The sequence below is a fragment of the Ictalurus punctatus genome, chromosome 18 (assembly GCF_001660625.3).
Source record: "Ictalurus punctatus breed USDA103 chromosome 18, Coco_2.0, whole genome shotgun sequence".
Classification (NCBI taxonomy): domain Eukaryota; kingdom Metazoa; phylum Chordata; class Actinopteri; order Siluriformes; family Ictaluridae; genus Ictalurus; species Ictalurus punctatus.
Window position 1 is genome coordinate 3,303,618 of NC_030433.2, and position 17,436 is coordinate 3,321,053.

The following is a 17,436-nucleotide window of genomic DNA, read 5'->3' on the forward strand; positions in this document are numbered from 1 at the left end:
TTCCCATTTAGGATAGCAAAAATCCATTTTTCTCCTGCCTACCTAATGTAGGCCTAACTAAAGAAACATGGAAAAAACATTGCATGGATCTGGCAAGAATATGAGTTATCAGGGGTAGACTTTACCATTAGGGAAAGGTCGGCAATTACCTTAGGTCTCAAGCTAACAAGGGCCCCATTCCTATATTTTTCCCAGGGGCCCCAAATCACTAAATCCAGCCCTTTTAAGTCATAGAACAGCTCACATAATGTCGCGAGTGAAATAACTTGGTATACAACACTAAGCAGTGTCCTCTTGACTCTTTATTAATGCATAATGGTTATTTTGGGGATTTTTGCCCATTTTCTCCCCAAACCAGTACCCAGAGGAAACCCCTGAACCATGGGTAGAACGTGCAAACTCTGCACACACAGGGCGGAGGCGCGAATCAAACTAAGCCCCTTCAGATAAATAATTCACATAAATGCATATCGGATAAACCACAAAAAAATCTGCTTAAAAAAAAAAAAAGATGAGCTGATTCATTTTTAAACACAAAATAGAGCGCTGAAATACTTAGTCGGGTCTGCATCCAGACTCATGTCCACTTGACAACCCCTGGCCCAGGGGTTTCCAAACTTTTCCAAGGCACGGCCTCCCAAATGGCATTAACATTTGACCGAGGCCCCCCTTTTGCAAGATGTCTTTAAAACACATTAAAAATACAGACTTCTGAATATATATCCCCCTTTTTTTATTATTAATAATAATTACATCTTTATACTACATCACAGTAGGAATTGATTGTGTGTGTGTGTGTGTGTGTGGTTGTCTGAGAGTGAGAAAGAGAAAACATACTACTGGGAGGGATGGGCACACCAAATTGTTGAGGGCCCCCCGGGCGCCCCCTGGCGGCCCCCACTTTGAAAATCACTGCCCTGACCTATGTCATCTTGCTCTTTGTCCAGGTCGTAATGACTTGCACACATTTTCCCCCATTTGGCCTTCCATATCGTAGACAGCATCCTGTAAGGGAGGTGCGGCTGTGCAGTGACGTTTCCAGCCTCTCTCTGCAGTGAGCCGCTCTCTGAGGACGCTATCCACACGCACACGTACACACTCACTCTGACACACAAACACAGGAGCGCAATAAAGCGCAGGAAGGAGAAGGGAGGAGAGGCAGAGAGCGGAGTATTGCGTTAGCGTCCAGAAGAGCATCATGGCACCCATTGGATTAAAGGCGGTGGTCGGAGAAAGTAAGTAGCTATGCATTTATTTCATTCATTCATATATAAATATATAGGTATATTTATCTGTGTCTATATCTATATAGAGTTGGTTTTTTGAATCAAATGCGTTGGAGGTGTTGCGGACGTGCGCGTCCTCGGCGGTCCTTCATGCGCATTTTGGTGGCCGCCTCCATGGATGCTGTTAAATAGTGATGATTGAATTGAGATTTTTTTTTTTTTTTACTGTTATGCGTGCAATCACAGATAGGGTTGATTTTACTTTTTTATCCTTAGATAAAAACAAAAACAAAAACAACAACCTCTGTAGTTTGATGTACAGGGAAATCGAGAAACGCCCGTATTTTGGATACACATCAAGGCACGGATGATGCGGCGTTTCCTTATAGCACTGTAACTACAGTATAAGTCTGATCTATTCAAATCATTAGATCAGAAAAGGCTATATTATTCAATTCAGTATGCAAATAAAAATCATAGATCCAATAGCACTGATTTAGGCTGATCGGGATGCTGAATCCTCAGCCCTGTAATAGTGATGGTGATAGTGATAGTGAGTGATCACTGTGATAAGGATATGTCACATGGTGTGAGTCAAAATGTGCAAGATTATAATTGTGGGGTTTTTTTTCTTTTCTTTTCTTTTCCTCCCCCGGATGCTGAGGATGAATGGCGGAATGGTGCAGGTGGTTGGTGGATGGAAAATGCGCATCTCTCTGATGCCTGCTATTTCCCTTTGCTCCTCTTATTTGTCTGCTCATGCATCATGCAAGGACTAATGTGCGAGTTCATACAGGAATAATATAACACACTGTCGATGTGGCCTTTCCTTATATCAGCCCTGAAATACAGCAAGCATCCTTACAGAAACGCTGCCTTTAACTCCGCCCCCTCTACTCCGCCCCCTCTCCCTCCCCCTCTCCCTTATGGACCCGAGGCCTTGTTTAGAATTGCACTCAACATCCTTTATAAATATTCTATGAGCTATATAACGTACTGTACTGAGAGATCATGAATGATCAGACTGACCTGGCTCAGACATCTTCACATTTTCATATCCAATTCATCATGGCGTCTAGGCATGTTTGCACGTTTTCAGCAGTAACTCAAGGCCCAACCATGAAGCCCTTTATTATTATGAACGCAGTGACTGAAATGAAGTTAAATAATAATTTAAAAAATAATAATAATAATAATAATAACACCCACCCGGGCGGTACACGTGCTGATTATTTAGTTATAATCCTTATAACGAGTTCTAAATGGAGTCTATGGAGTCTGCTTTGTGTTATACCGTGCAACGTTCATGCAGAAGAAGGAGTCGGTTGGTTTGAAATGCGATGCTGTTTTCCGCAGTCAGCACCTCCACGCCTTTAGTAGTGTTGTGCATTAGATTAACGTGGTGTTTAATCTTCATTACATGTCATAACTGCGCGGCTGTTTCGCTTTCTCTTGGCTCGTATTGTACGCGCTACATATACAAACATCTCCTGCCAAAAAAAAACAAAAAAAACGTTCGATTCCCGAACATGGAGAATCGATTCTCATGCACGAGGGAATCGGACAGAGGGGGTCTTCCCTCTAAAGACAAAGCTAGGACAGTCTTGCTAAAACTCAAGCGTGTTTTTTTTTACACCGTCTGGATGTGTTAATGTGCACCAGGGGTGCTGTAAAGGAGGGATGATTCAGGGGGATCAGTGGCCATGGAATGGGTCGAAAATGCAAATTAAAATAGGTGTTAAAAATCGGCGCCTTGGTGTTATAGACACCAATACTATAGTATGTCTAGGAAAAAGTTACATAGTAGTTTTGAAGATATTTAAATTTTATAATTGATCATTTCCAGGATTTTTTTTTTTGGTAAGGATTCATCCTGTACTTGTCTGGTGTTCACCCAATTAAATGCTTTCTAGAAAGTGGGGGTGGGTCCTGCGCTACAGTAGCAGCTCACTAAGAGCAACGATAGAGTTTGCCAGTACATTTTTGGTTATGCATCTTTAGCAGGTTTGCCTCGCAGCTCTGGGGTTGGGGTTGGAATCTCGCCTCTGCCTTATACGTGCTCTCCCCGTGCATGGAGAGTTTCCTCCAGGTACTCTGGTTTCCTCCCCAGTCCAAAGACATGCGCTGTAGGCTGATTGGCATTTCCAAATTGTCTGTAGCGTGTGAGTGTGTGGGCGATTGTGCCCTGCGATGGGTTGGCACTCCGTCCAAGGTGTCCCCCCGCCTTGGGGGCATCTCACTGGGATAGGCTCTAGTCTCCCTAGATGGATGGATGGATGGATGGATCGCTCCGCACACTATTCCCTATTCCAACCATCCCTTGGCTGACAAAGAAATTGTTGGTGTTTTTCATTTTGAAGACGGTGAATTTGCGATTATGTAACAGGCACTTTTCAAAGGAATGTTTCACCAACTTGAGGCTGTCTAATGGCAGACTGTCTTGCACTATATATCGTTATACACTATTGGGGTAGGCCTATATTTTATTTGATCAAGTAGCAGAATATTTAACTAACCCTAACCCTTTACCTATAAACCTACCATATGTTCCCGGTGTTGACCCTGCAACACTCTGTACACCTTGGTTCAAACATGTACAGCATAATTCCAAAAACACATGGCAACTCTAGGATCTAGGATGTCGTCCTAAGTTGACTACTGTATTCGCTTGTGGCTGTGCATTGTCTAGTGTTTGTGGCAATATAGTAGCAATAGCATATAAAGCTAACTAGTTAAACACAAATAAAATAATGTTCTAGTCAGTGTGAATATTGCTTGTGTGTGCTAGGATTCATACTAGCTTCATTAGCAAATTAGCACAGAAAAGCTGAATGTGCTAGCTATGTGCAGAAACACCAACAATCTCTGCTACTTCCTTCCAAGCTTTATTTTACTTTGTGATGTATAATTTCTAGACACATTTAATGAGAGGTTGTATGTGACAGGATAAGGTGAAAATACTGTACACATAAGATTTTCTTCCATTTTTGTGCCACAAACAGCAAATGGGAACTACTTGCAGGTACGAACTAAAGTTGCGAGTGGGAAACTGAAGAAAAGCTCCATAGGAATTGGTCTGAGGAACCGTTTGAGCCAGTTGCTTGGAGTTGTTGCTTTACTGAATCATACCTAATTTACGTAGAATTGAGAAAAACAATCAAATTTAACTTGACGTTATTCATTACAATATCATGGACCTCCTGGCTTTGTCTCACAGACCCCTAGGGGGTCCCTGGAGCACACTTGTGTATACAACCATGTACTGTATGTAGGCTATGAGCTTATTAAAGAGATCATTTTGGCTTCAGAGGTGGTTTGCTAAGAGCTAATATTGCAGATGTAACAAACTACCGCACGTAGGACTGTTCAGGACGTTGAGATTTTAGAACGACCCTTCGTAGGATGGCTGTGTTGTTAAAGGGCAGTGGTGTTGTCAATGGGTAGACCTGTTATTTTGGGAGGACATTACAGTGACCTTGGTGTGTGTTTGTATTGGTGAACCAGGAGGCTGAACAGTACATTAGAACGGGTTGGCAAAGTATTTTTATTTATTGTCAGATGTGAGTCCAAGTGCATACTTGAATACTTTGACTTAGCTCTAAACCAAATGAAAACTTGTTTTTGGGAAAGTCAGTAAATAGTTTTTTTTTTGTTTGTTCGTTTTCTGGTTGTTGAGCCTTCTTGTTCACTGAGCAACTACGAATAAAAAAAACAACATCTCAGAGCTGCTTGTCCTGGGTATCTCTGCTATTGATTGGCCCGCTCCTGATTTGATTACATTCACTTACATAAACAGTAAAGACATTTAAATGCTAAAATATAAATCGAAATGAGTTGACAGTCTTCAGGAATACAACTACAGTGTTACTATTTCTAGGCAAACAACATTTATTAGCCTATGGTTTAGGATTGGGATGGTTTTAACGATACACATGAGGCTTTAGTGTCCTTGGAGACGTCACTTCACAACATGGCAGCCTCGTGTTTGTAGTAAAGGTGATTTTGTGGTTTGTCATAAGCAACATGACTATTACGACCGTGTCATCCGAAAAATGATTTTTATTAAGAATACATCGCTTCTGGCAGTGATTTCAGGTTCTTCTGTGCACATTAGCAAACCCACGTCACACTGTATCTGAAAGACACATTTCAGACAGTCTGTATTTGTGTACCTTTGTAAATGTACAAAATCAGCTCAAACAGCAGCACCGAAACGAATTTGGCAACAGTACGGAGATATTTTTGTTGCTTAGTCCATATGTTCATTATTAAATTGCGATATCTGCTCTTACAGCGGCGTCCGATTTATGAAATGACGTTCAAATTCGTCCTAAATGGCTGCGTAATACGGAGGAGGACGCGTCAGGGTTCTTACTGCGAAAGGGTGTAGCTTTTAGGTACGTGATAACTTTAGGACCGTTTTAGTTCCTGCTTCAAAGTGCGTACTTCTGGGTTGAAGTTGTACTGGATGTTGCCGATTGGTCAACCACACAAGCTTCACAGAATGACTCAATCAGCTCATAAAGCCGTTTTTACCCAACCAGAGATTACTAAAGCTTGTTTTATATAGAATTCCTACAGGCCAGCGATCAGAGAGGAACATTTCGACCCATTTGTGGCGAGTCAGAACGATCAAGGACAACAACTTCAATCTCAACCCCCATCATGTTTGCTTTGCTAATAGCCTTTTGCTGCATGCTGAACATTTGGTCCTGCATTCTGCAGTGCAGCGGAAAAGGAATTCTTGCAGGAACTGTGTGTTTCCTCGTTATTCCGGATGGTTCTTGAACTGTTTAGTTCCATAAAAGGTTCCAGAACTTTGCGGGATGCTAACCATAAAGCAGTGACTAGATAGATTGAGATTATATTGTTTTCGTATTAAAGGTGTTGCGTTTAACCCAGCACTACAGTGATAATAAATCTCACGGCTGCTTCTCTGAGGAACACATTACCCATGATTCATTCTGTGCAAGCAGATTGCCTTTCTATGAAATCAGCCTTAGCAGCGAGCCTACAGGAGAGATAAATCAGATGAGTTGATCGCTGATGAGAGCAGTGAGAGACACGGTTATGTCCGAGTGTTATATCATAGTTATGTCGGATTCTTGAATCTAACTATAAATGGATTAATGCGTCATTCTCATTTGCTGTGCTGCAAGATAAATATACTGTAAAACCCTTTGGTACATGTCGTTACTGGAAAAGAATCAGGCATCACACCCCGTCGCGGATTATTTTCCTATAACAGCACGTCCCGTCACATTTTTATTCCTTATTTACCAAGTGGCTCGTCACTGCAGATTTAGATAATGCACCAGGTGTCATACAGGAAAAGCAACCTAAAGCATCATATCTGAATTATTCACGCAAGAGTAAAAATGTAGATAACTGAGAGTATGGATTGCAGGCACAGAAAGCATATGGAATACCATACATATTCCATGAGGGGCGGTCTTGGATAGAAGCATTGAAACAGCCTGGACTAGAACGTGACGTTATTTCCTATACACGATATAGGTCAGACTATTAGCGGTATGCATTTACTGGTTTGTCATAATTATTTCATGACTATGATATCTGAAAATATCAAGGGTTGCTATTGCCGTTCCCTGGAATGTTCTGTGAATAGTGCGATCTAGAGGTGCGGTGGATTCACAAACCAGGAGCTTGTACACGGACTCAATTAGGAGACTTCTGGAACGCTTTACTTCTCATGGAAGCACATCTTAATGTACTAGTAGAGGAAGTGGGCGTGTCTCAATTTTGTGTGATTGTGTGATTGTTTCACAAAGCTGCTTCTACTCGGGTAAAAAGATGTGCGTAATGACTCAGCATGCTACAAAAGAATAGCTCACTGAGTGTTGTGTGTGTGTGTGTGTGTGTGTGTGTGTTCTGTCCTTGGACTCCATAGCTCTAATTCGAGCAACCTCGGTCAAATACCCTCTCATTGTTTCTCAAGGGCACAACCGTAACAGGACACAGTATCTCCCACTACAGCACACAATAATACGGTAGCTGAGTGGATACACTTCAAACCAATTTCCAAGAATATAACCTTCATATACAACACAGCAGGTCATATGGAGGATTTACTATCCTCCTGGGATGCAGTGATATGGGAGCTATTAATATACAAGCAGCTGTAGGAACTGAACTGGAAGCAATTGGTTGAGTATTAAACTGTAAACAGTTTAATACAGTTTTTTTTTCTTCTTCTTCAATTGAATGCAAACCAAAAAAAAACAAGCTTCACACATATGGTTCTTCAAATAGCAAAAAAAAAAGTTACTGCATATTTTACACGATTTTACACATCTCCCTGAAATGCTGAAACAGTGGATACACCGTGAGGTCCATAAGTATTCGGACAGCGGCACGATTTTCATAGTTTTGCCTCTGTACACCACCACAGTGGATTTGAAACGAAGCAATCGAGACGTGTGTGTAGACCTTCAGCTTCAATTCAAAGGGTTGAACAAAAATATTGCATTAACCGTTCAGGAATCACAGGCTTTTTTTTTTTTAAACAGAGTCCTTCCATTCTCACAGGCTAATTGGACAATTGACTGATAAGTAGTTTCATGGCCAGGCACGGCCCGTTTCCTCGTTATTTCGTGACAAATTGAGGAGATCTGGAGTTGATTCCAAGCGTTGAATGTGTATTTGCTAGCTCTTCCTGGGAACTCTCGATATGCGGGCCGAAGAGTTGTCGATGCAAGTGAAGGAGGCCATCGTTGGGCTTTAAAAAAAAAAACCCTGAAACAATCCTTTTAGAGAGATAGCAGACACTTTAGGAGTGGCCAGATGCACTGGCGAGCTCGGCAACACCAGAAGTCCTGGAAGACCACGGAAGTCAACTAAAGTGGGTGATCACAGAATTCTTTCCCTTTACAACATCCAGCCAAGTCAAGAAGACACCAGAGGAGGTAGGCGTATCATTGTCAAAGTCTACAATCAAGAGACGGCTTCATGAATGTAAATACAGAGGGTTTAACTCCGAGCCAGGAGGAAATGAAAATCAGAGTTGCAAAATTGTTAGTAAAATAGGAAATGACCTCAGGACCCCGTGTAAATTGAATCCTGCCTGAATAGGGCTCTCGAAAGTGCTTTCCCTGACATGCTTTATGAACAGAACACGCATTGATGTCTACACTCATAATTTACATTCCTGTTGTGTTTTCCACAAAAAAAAATCAGTGGAGGGAGAAGGACACGGGGCGTGATTTGCACGCATTTGCTCTCTGACACAAAATAATAGAATGCGCTGTCCTTTTCCGAGACTCCTCTGGTTAATGGGGTTTGTTTTACGATTTTGGGCCATGTAGCATGTCAGAAGAAAATAAAAGTCGGAACGAGACTGACTTACGTCTTCTCCTATTTTGCGATTAGCCAAGTCTCCGAATTTTTTTTTTTCCTTACCTCGGATAATCAGATTTACTACACCAGGCACAGATAACCATGTGACTATTCGGCTCTACGGAATAAATAGCTGGCTGTCTTTTTAAGACGACAGACATGAAATCCTCCGAGGCAGGGTGAAAGTGGGTCGTGAAATCAGAAGCGAGAGCCTCAAGGGAGCGTGAGTGAGTAGGGGGTTAAATCTCCACATCTGTGTGGTGTGCGAGAGTGGAATATGAAGGGGAGGTTGGTGAGGGTGTCATACCATTCTCGTGCGCTTAATTCACTCGACGACTGATGCAGATTCAGGGCAGCCGATTACTCGTGCAGGAGCCCTCTGATGAGATCTTCTGGACCATCAACTTCATCCTCAAGTAGCTAACGCTGTCTAGCATTAGTGTTTGTGAAGGGTGCCACAAATATTTGAACATTTTCAAAGGGTGCCGTGACTGAAAAAGGGTTGGGAAACGCTGCAATAGACAATAGGGGTTGATGGGAGAGCTGTTTTGTTTGTGTGTGTGTGTGTGTGATGGAGGGGGAAAGAGTGGGTGGTGCTGAGAGAAGGAGCAAGACAGCTGGTCATTGTGATAACATCTGCACCTTTCTCTTAATGCTAGGTAAACGCTGGTTATTCGATATAGTGAGTCAGGTTCGCTGTGTTCCTGACCACTTGAGAGCTGCTCAATCTCAAGCGTGAGCTACTTCCTGTCCACTCAGAGCTTTGTGTTTGCGCAGGTCTCTCCTCTGCACACCCACGTCTGTTTAGTCTGTGGAGTCTTGCATTGTACTGCTGTTTGGAAGAGGAAGAGCAGTCCCTACCGCTGTTCATTCAGTCCATCCTGAATGTGCTGACGCCTGCTGATCCCCATTCTCTCTTGCTCTCTGTCTTTCTCTCTCTCTCTGTCTCTCTCTCGCTCGCTCTCTGGTGTTTGACTCCAGGGCAACCCTCTGTCATTTCCTTTGCTTTCACATCTATTAAGAGTTCAGAGGGAAAATGAAGGGCATATAAGCCTACTTTCACAGTGTTTTTTTTTCCCCTTTAAACATGTAATCCTAAAGGACGTGACAACAAGGAGGGCGGAATGTGGGCACTTTCAAAAAATGCAGCTAATAAGATTTTTGTAACCTACTCGTAAACGAGAGAGGGGGGGGAGAGGAGGAGAGGAAGAGAGAGGGGGGGGGGGAGAGGGCAGGAGGGAGAGAGAGGGCGGGAGGGAGAGAGAGAGAGGAGGGAGAGAGGAAGAGGGAGAGAGAGAGAGGGGGGAGAGAGGAAGAGAGAGAGAGCGGGGAATGAGGAAGAGAGAGAGAGTGGGGAGAGAGAAAGTGAGAGAGAGGAAGAGAGAGAGAGGGGGGGGAGAGGAAGGGAGAGAGGAAGAGAGAGAGAGAGAGAGATAGAGAGAGAGGTTGGATCTGTTTTATTTGCACAGTAGTTTGAAGTTAAATTCAGAACACATTGCCAAATTAGAAGTATTTCCTTTATACACTCCCGGGCAAAAAAAAAAAAGTAAAAAAAAATGGCACAATATTAAAGCTTTTAACAACAATTCATTGGTCAGGAAATTAGCAAGTATTAAACAAATAGATAAAGTAGCTTAGTATGGGATAGCTTTTCGCTTTTATTTTAATTTAATTTCATTTTATGATTTTTTTTCTTATTGAATGTTATTTTTACTTCATTTTCCTTTTGTACACCCAGACATGTGCTAGTTTGAATTTTACACCAGACATTTTAATCATGATCATGACTTTCCCTTTGCCTGCAGGAGATGCTGCTGTTCTTCATGCATCAGTTTCTCTCCCCAAATGAATGTGAAATGCTATAAAAAGCACGTTACGTTCATTAGCTGTGACCCACGAGTCCTCATCTACAGAGTGATTCGGATGCGTTCTTCCTCAGACTTGAGCTGAAACATTTTTATAAAATACTCGGGCCACCAAACTAAAACGCCAGAGTTTTACAAGCTACCAGAGTGTTCTCGCCTTTTCACTGACGACATATACGAATGATCTCCTGTACCCTTAATAATATATTAACAGTGAAAGGAAGCTCATCTCAGTAAAGTAAAAGTGGGAGAAGGGGATTGTTACCCCCCGCCGATTTTCCCCATTCTAGCAGTTCTTTCACTAAACTCCAAGTCTGTGTTTGTGCTGTAAGTGTGAATTTGCCAATAAAAGAGCAAGTGCATTGTATTAATAGTGATATGGGGTCAAGGTTCTTCTTTGGTAAAACCACAATCTTAATTATTTTATGTCAAATAAACACGAAAAGGATTGTGTGTTGCATCTTTGACTCATTTACATCCATCTGTTCATGTTCCATACCGCTTATCCTACACAGGATCGTGGGTGAGCCTAGAGCCTATCTTAGGGAACTCTGGGCACAAGACGGGGAACACCCTGTACGGGGTCCTAACTCATCGCAGGGCACAGTCACACACACATTCAAACACTACGGACAATTTGGAAATGCCAATCAGCCTACAACTCATGTCTTTGGTCTGGGGGAGGAAACCGGAGAACCCTGAATAAAACACGAAACATGAACACGATCGTCACTGATGAATCTACCGTCTGGGCTAGGAAGAAATCATACCTATTCATCGCCACTTCTTCAGTCCCGCCAGGATTTTGAGATTCTGCGATCGTAGAAATGAGCGCTAAATCAAGCAAACTCGCCAAAATTCGGAGGATTTTCCACACATCTGGGCCCAGACGCATCATGTGACATCATCACAACGCGCTTTCAGCCAAAGCCGTCTTCTATTCACGTGCGTCAAACTTGAGTACAGCGAAAAGGTCTCATTTACCAACAAACATCAGTGCGAAAGAAAACTATGTGATGCGATTGCGATTTCGCCAATTCAAGTAGTTTCCTGCAACAACAACAACAACAACAAAAAAAAACGCAAAAACTCCGCAAGTCGCCTCGCGAATTCCGCAAAAATGTCGCCACAAAATCGCACATTTTGGGCTGCAACAATCACACAGAAAAAAAGCTATTTTATGGACTGCTTCTTCATACCATTGTGTATTTTTCTTCTTTTTGCGTATTTCTTTTTACCTTTGAAAGACAAAGAGGCTCAGCTCTGCTCTCCCATTCACACCAACTGCTCTCAAGTCTTATTATTTATCTGGATAGTATTAACTTCATCTGGATAGTACAGACTTAAAGCTAAAACTCTACTGAAATCACCAACGACCGTAATGATTATACTGACAACTTTTATTTCCCAACACAATAGTACACAGATGTAAAAGAGAAATGATTGATATCCTCAATAACTGTCATCAACCCAGTCCTTTTGAATCTGGTTCCTCTCAAGGTTTCTTCTTGGGGAGTTTTTCCTTGCCTAAATCTAAAGCTGTATTTTCAGATATCTCTAAAGCTTTATGACAATATCCCATGTAAATGCACTATATAAAATTTTTATTTTTTTTTAAAAATGGAATTGACTTGAATTGAAAAACGAATCGACTGGAAAGTACGCAAACGTTTATTCAAAGTGTGCGTTTATTTATGCTTTATCTGAGCAGAGTGATGAGAAACACCACTAACACCTGAAACAAAACACAACCCTTATTGAATTGTCTAATTTATAGCCATAGTGATTAACGGTTCAACATTCAAATGTAATGTAAGCAGGAGCTGATGTCTGAGACAAAGACAGGATGACGGATGGACGAGACAAACGGCACAGCGCGACGCTTCCTTTTTCTTTTTTTTTTTTAATGTAGTACGCAGCTGACACAGTAATACGAGAACATGCCTTTCTAACACACAATACATGAGCCTTTTCAAACATGTTTATACAGGGAGGTCTTTCACTTCGACAGGAGATCGAGGCCGTGACGTTTATAATAACAGGCTGTGTAGATTGATCACCAGCTCATTATTTCATTGGCAGGAAAATAGCCTCCTTTCACATAAACGAGTGGAATATATGCCGAGCGTTTCTTCAGCCTTTAAACCTGGCTGCTGCATCGACAGCTATAATCCGTGCGCAGCCAGCTGTAGGGCTTAACTCCATCTCGCTGCACTGTTCCACATGTCGAACAGAGCCTGAGATGATTTGTCGTCACACTGCAGCCGGATGGGCAGTGTAGTAATCAGGCTAATTGTAGCTTCAGCATCCAAACATGACTCGGTTAAATCCCAGACTCGTAGGATTATTCATAAGAGCAAATCGCACACAGACAGAATGAGATTAGACAAAGATCAGCAGCGGCATCAGCTACAGCAAAAATAGGACACGCTTATTTAAAACCCTCTTAAATTAGCATCGATTCCTTCAGTCCAAAGTCATATGACATTGTAGGGCACAGATTGGTCCTATGACACGGTCTCAGGCTGAACATTTAGATTCTGCATGCCGGGATCTTATATAACGCTTCCTTTTAATGGCCCTGAGCTTTCAGATCTGGGCTGAGCTTTTCATCTTCTTGGCTGCAGCGTTGGCAGACACGTACATCGAGCGTGTGCCTGAAGCAATGGCACACTGTGCGTGAATGATTTGCCATTTTTAGCAACACAAGGTTGCCGTGGCTTTCCGTTTCATTTCTGAATACCAGGTTTAAATGGCATGAAATATGCATCATAATGGAATAAAAAACAGAAAAACAGTGCATTGTCAGATTAAGTTATGAAGCATGTAAGAAGATTACATGTCTGTACTGAATGTAAAAAAAAATATATATATGTATATATATGTATATTATATATATATATATATATATATATATATATATATATATATATATATATATATATATATATATAAAAAAGCAATGTAGCTATATAGATTATAAAAGCAATAGATGAATGTAGTGAGAGAATGAGACAGAGTAGGTCAGGCTCATGTGTAACTGCACAAACAGGATAATCCCATCAGTTTGGGAATATAAAGCAGCCATGCAGGTGTGTTGCAAGGGAAGGTCTGCACTAGGTTATATTCATAAACTATGAATAAACTTACATCTTAATGCAGGAGTATCAAATGAATTTCAATTCAATTAGTTTTATTTCTATAGCGCTTTTAACAATGGACATTGTCTCAAAGCGGCTTTACGGAAACATATAAACACGGGATACAGATTTTAAATGTGTGAATTTATCCCTATTGAGCGAGCCGGTGGTGACGGTGGTGAGGAAAAACTCCTTAAGATGATACGAGGAAGAAACCTTGAGAGGAACCGGGCTCAGAAGGGAACCCGGGCTCATCTGGGTCACGACGGATAGTGTGAAAGTAAAAGAAAGTTCATTATGGTTTTTATATAAAGTCTGTTTTGTTGAACTCATCCACTGGTTCACTAAAGGAGACTTGAGCGCAAAATTGTACGTAGTAATTGCAGTCTTAAGGCCATAGGAACAACCGTAATCCCACAGCGAAAATGTCCATGTGGAATTGAGGTCCAAAAGTACCAGTCCTCAGCAATCTCCAGGCTGGACTGCTTGGCGTCGCCCTCAGTGAAATCGGTCAAATTGTTTACAGCACTGATATAATTACACTTACATTACATACTTGTATTGTAACTGCAATTATATCATGAAGAAAGGATTTCAAAAGTCATTGTGCAGTTTGTGTCTAATAGCAAAAAATTGACGTGGCGTGTTTTTTTTTTTTTTTTTTAACAGAGATTATGAATGATGTGATCAAGAAGGTGAAGAAGAAGGGAGAATGGAAGGTAAGTCTGCTCGGTTCACTAAGCAAATGAAATTGAGCGTTGATGTTTGGGTCGCATAATATTGCATTTCTTTAAATCACGGTAATTTTAGGTTCTGAAGTGTATTTGCTAGTAGTTAAAGGTAAATATCTTAATTTTCTCAAATGTACTTCTTCTGGTTTAAAAATTCAACAATAAACGGTTCCTGCATGTTTTAATTCATACTGTTAAAATTTTTTTTCCCAAAATGCATACTTTTTCCCCCCATCTACTACAGTACATATTTCTGATTATTAGAATCAGTTTTATAGTTATTTCACTTTTGTGTTTTTTTTTATTTATTTTAAATTATGTTTCTCTGCAGTTATGAAATGGTTAACTGTAAACTATAGTTTAAATAAAAATTCTTGTCAAGTGGTTTTGCTAAATTAGTTACCAAGCTTAAGCCCATGTTCACATTAGCAAGCGATAGACCACCATTCATTTCCTATGTCACAGCGGCAGGCAAGATTTTCTACATTTTGCAAATTACAGTAGGTATGATGCATTAAAGCGTCAAATCCATTATCTTGAAAGATTCCTCGGAGATTCCTATGGCGCCCGTTATCCAACGTGTAGTTAGATCCCATTTGCTGTTTGAAAAATAAAGCTTGGAATGAAGAAGCAGAGATCGTTGGTGCCTCCGGTGTGTGTACGGTCCATAGCTAGTACAGTTAGCTTTCTTTGCCAATCTGCAAAGTGTATCATGTTGCATGTAACATGCAAATTTAAACAACCGGTTTTCATACTATTAGTGCGTTAGGTAACTAACGTGTGTGTTTAACGAGTTAGCTTTAGAAGCTTTACATAGCTACTACTGTTATTCATTAAACATGAGAAATTTAGGGCAGTGCATGCACAAATGAAACAACAATAGTGGTTGGTAAATGCGCACAAAGAGACAAACGACTTGTTGCTTGCTAATGTGAACAGAGGATTATTTTCTGGCCAGGTTCATTAACGTAATGTTGGGTTTCTATGGCTAACCCGTATCTTGTCTCTTTAGGCTCTGATCGTGGATCAGCTGAGCATGAGGATGCTTTCCTCCTGCTGCAAGATGACTGACATTATGACAGAGGGCATCACAAGTACATCCTTCTAATACAATACTGCAGTAGTCTCACTTATAACCGCAGACCAGAAAAACAGAGCTAGGCATTTTTCCATATACACTGTGATTAGCGCTGTAAAGACTTTCTCACAATAGAGCAACGTAGTAGAAATTAATTGTGGTTTCTGTGGTTACGCTTCAAAACCCACATGACTACAAAAAAAAAATATATCAATTTTTTAAAACACCACAAATTTACTCCTCTCAAGAATCTCCGAAAAGATAAATGATACACATGTAAAGCTTATTAAATTTAAATATATATATATTTAAATATATTATATATATATATATATATATATATAAAAATAAAAATAAAAATAAAGAATAAATCAACAAATGATGTTCCATAGGCCCGTCTGGATGTTGAGATATGTCTTAAATATTGTTAGGATTTGAGAATCTTTGGGTTATGATTTTTAAGAAGAGAGAAAACGAAAGTACACAAAAAGACGCCCTGCTACACACTTCCCACACCAAGGCCTCGAGAGAGTTGCCAAATGACACACGGCAATTCAAATGGCAAGATCTCTCTTTATTCAAAGGAAAACAGAGTATACATCATGCTTGACAACACGGACAAAGGGTTAACGATTGATTCTCTAGGCAGAAGGGAATATTTGCATTTAGCAGGATGCATATCAGTGTAAGAGAGGAACAACTCCATATATGGTATTCAGGAAGTCATGGAATGCGAGCAGATGTTGAGGGGCTTTATCTGTCTGTACCTGGTTGGGAAGAGTTAACACAGGAACAAAGAGGAAAAGGGAACCGAGAGGGAAGAGTGTTCAGAGTAAACTTGGTGCAAACCTGGTAGTATGAGGTGTGACATTGGAGGAATTTTATTTCATTAAACTCCTAGAACCCTTTCATGGGTCCATTATGAGTGAGTTTTTTTTTTTTTTTTTTTTTTTTTTTAAAACATGCTTCTCAGTACAGGTTAATGTCTTAAAATCATTGTCTGTATAACTTCCTTTACTGTAGAGATTGCAAAGGATAAGGACGAGGTTGAAAATCTATAGCAAATGCATTGTGTCATGCCGTATTTCTCTGGTTTTCTTTCTATCATTTGCTATGTAATTCTTCTTTTCTCCAGTTGTGGAGGATATAAACAAGCGGAGAGAGCCTCTACCCACCTTGGAGGCCATTTACCTCATCACCCCTACTGAGAAGGTATGAGCCTTGTCTCTCCATCAGCTAAAAGCACTTCTATCAGCAAAGGCAGGGCCATCGTACAAAAACGGCACTAAACAATAGACACACATTCAGATGATGGTGCTGGCATAGCGCACACACACTCGGACTCAAACCCACAGCTACACTATACCAGCCAGACTCAAAAGCACTTCAGCTCAGGCTGTTATGTTTTTTTTTTTTTTTTTTTTTTTTTCCATGTCTATCTTTAGTCACTCAATAGGGAGGAAGTCTGTTCACATGGCTCACACTAACCATATGTTACATGCTGTATGAAGCGCCACATCACCAAACACAGTATTGACTCAGCCTACGCAAACAATCTCAGGTTCTGCATTACCATGGGCTACCGCAGCTGCTATGGCAACGTGCACGCTCATGTACCCTTAACACTTATTTTCTTGTCTTTTTTCAGTCTGTGCAGACGCTCATTGGTGACTTTAAGGATCCCCATTCATCGAAATACAGAGCAGCTCATGTGTTCTTCACTGATTGTAAGTATCGGCGCTCACCGCAGAGAAAAACAGACATGCTAGCAGAGTGCATTTAGGCATGTGAACACATTAAGAAACGGCAAACGGATACTTAAAAAGGTTGCTACTTAATAATTAGGGGTGTGAACCTCCCGCTTTCAGACGATATGAAAGACATATTGATGCATAGTTTACGTTATTATACAGTTAAACAAGTAACGATTCATACTGCAATTCACTAATGATTCGGTTCAGCAGTGATATGATTCGTTTCAGGCCTGATCCAGTTGGAATCATTTTTTTCTTCATAACCCGATTAATAATAGATTGCTTT

General features: G+C 40.8%; 1 protein-coding gene across 2 annotated transcripts in view; it reads left to right on the forward strand.

The window, feature by feature from the left end:
* The first annotated feature begins 1,002 nt into the window (after nucleotides 1–1,002).
* stxbp1a (syntaxin binding protein 1a) overlaps nucleotides 1,003–17,436 on the forward strand; it is a 30,161-nt gene continuing 13,727 nt past the window's right edge. Inside the window, exons 1-5 of one of the 2 annotated variants that reach the window (XM_053687938.1) lie at nucleotides 1,003–1,235; nucleotides 14,257–14,306; nucleotides 15,331–15,412; nucleotides 16,532–16,608; nucleotides 17,045–17,123. In XM_053687938.1, coding sequence (XP_053543913.1) covers nucleotides 1,199–1,235; nucleotides 14,257–14,306; nucleotides 15,331–15,412; nucleotides 16,532–16,608; nucleotides 17,045–17,123 — 325 coding nt within the window. In that variant the 5' untranslated portion in view covers nucleotides 1,003–1,198. The remainder of the gene's footprint in view (nucleotides 1,236–14,256; nucleotides 14,307–15,330; nucleotides 15,413–16,531; nucleotides 16,609–17,044; nucleotides 17,124–17,436) is intronic. The other variant, XM_017492839.3, reaches the window with a different exon arrangement.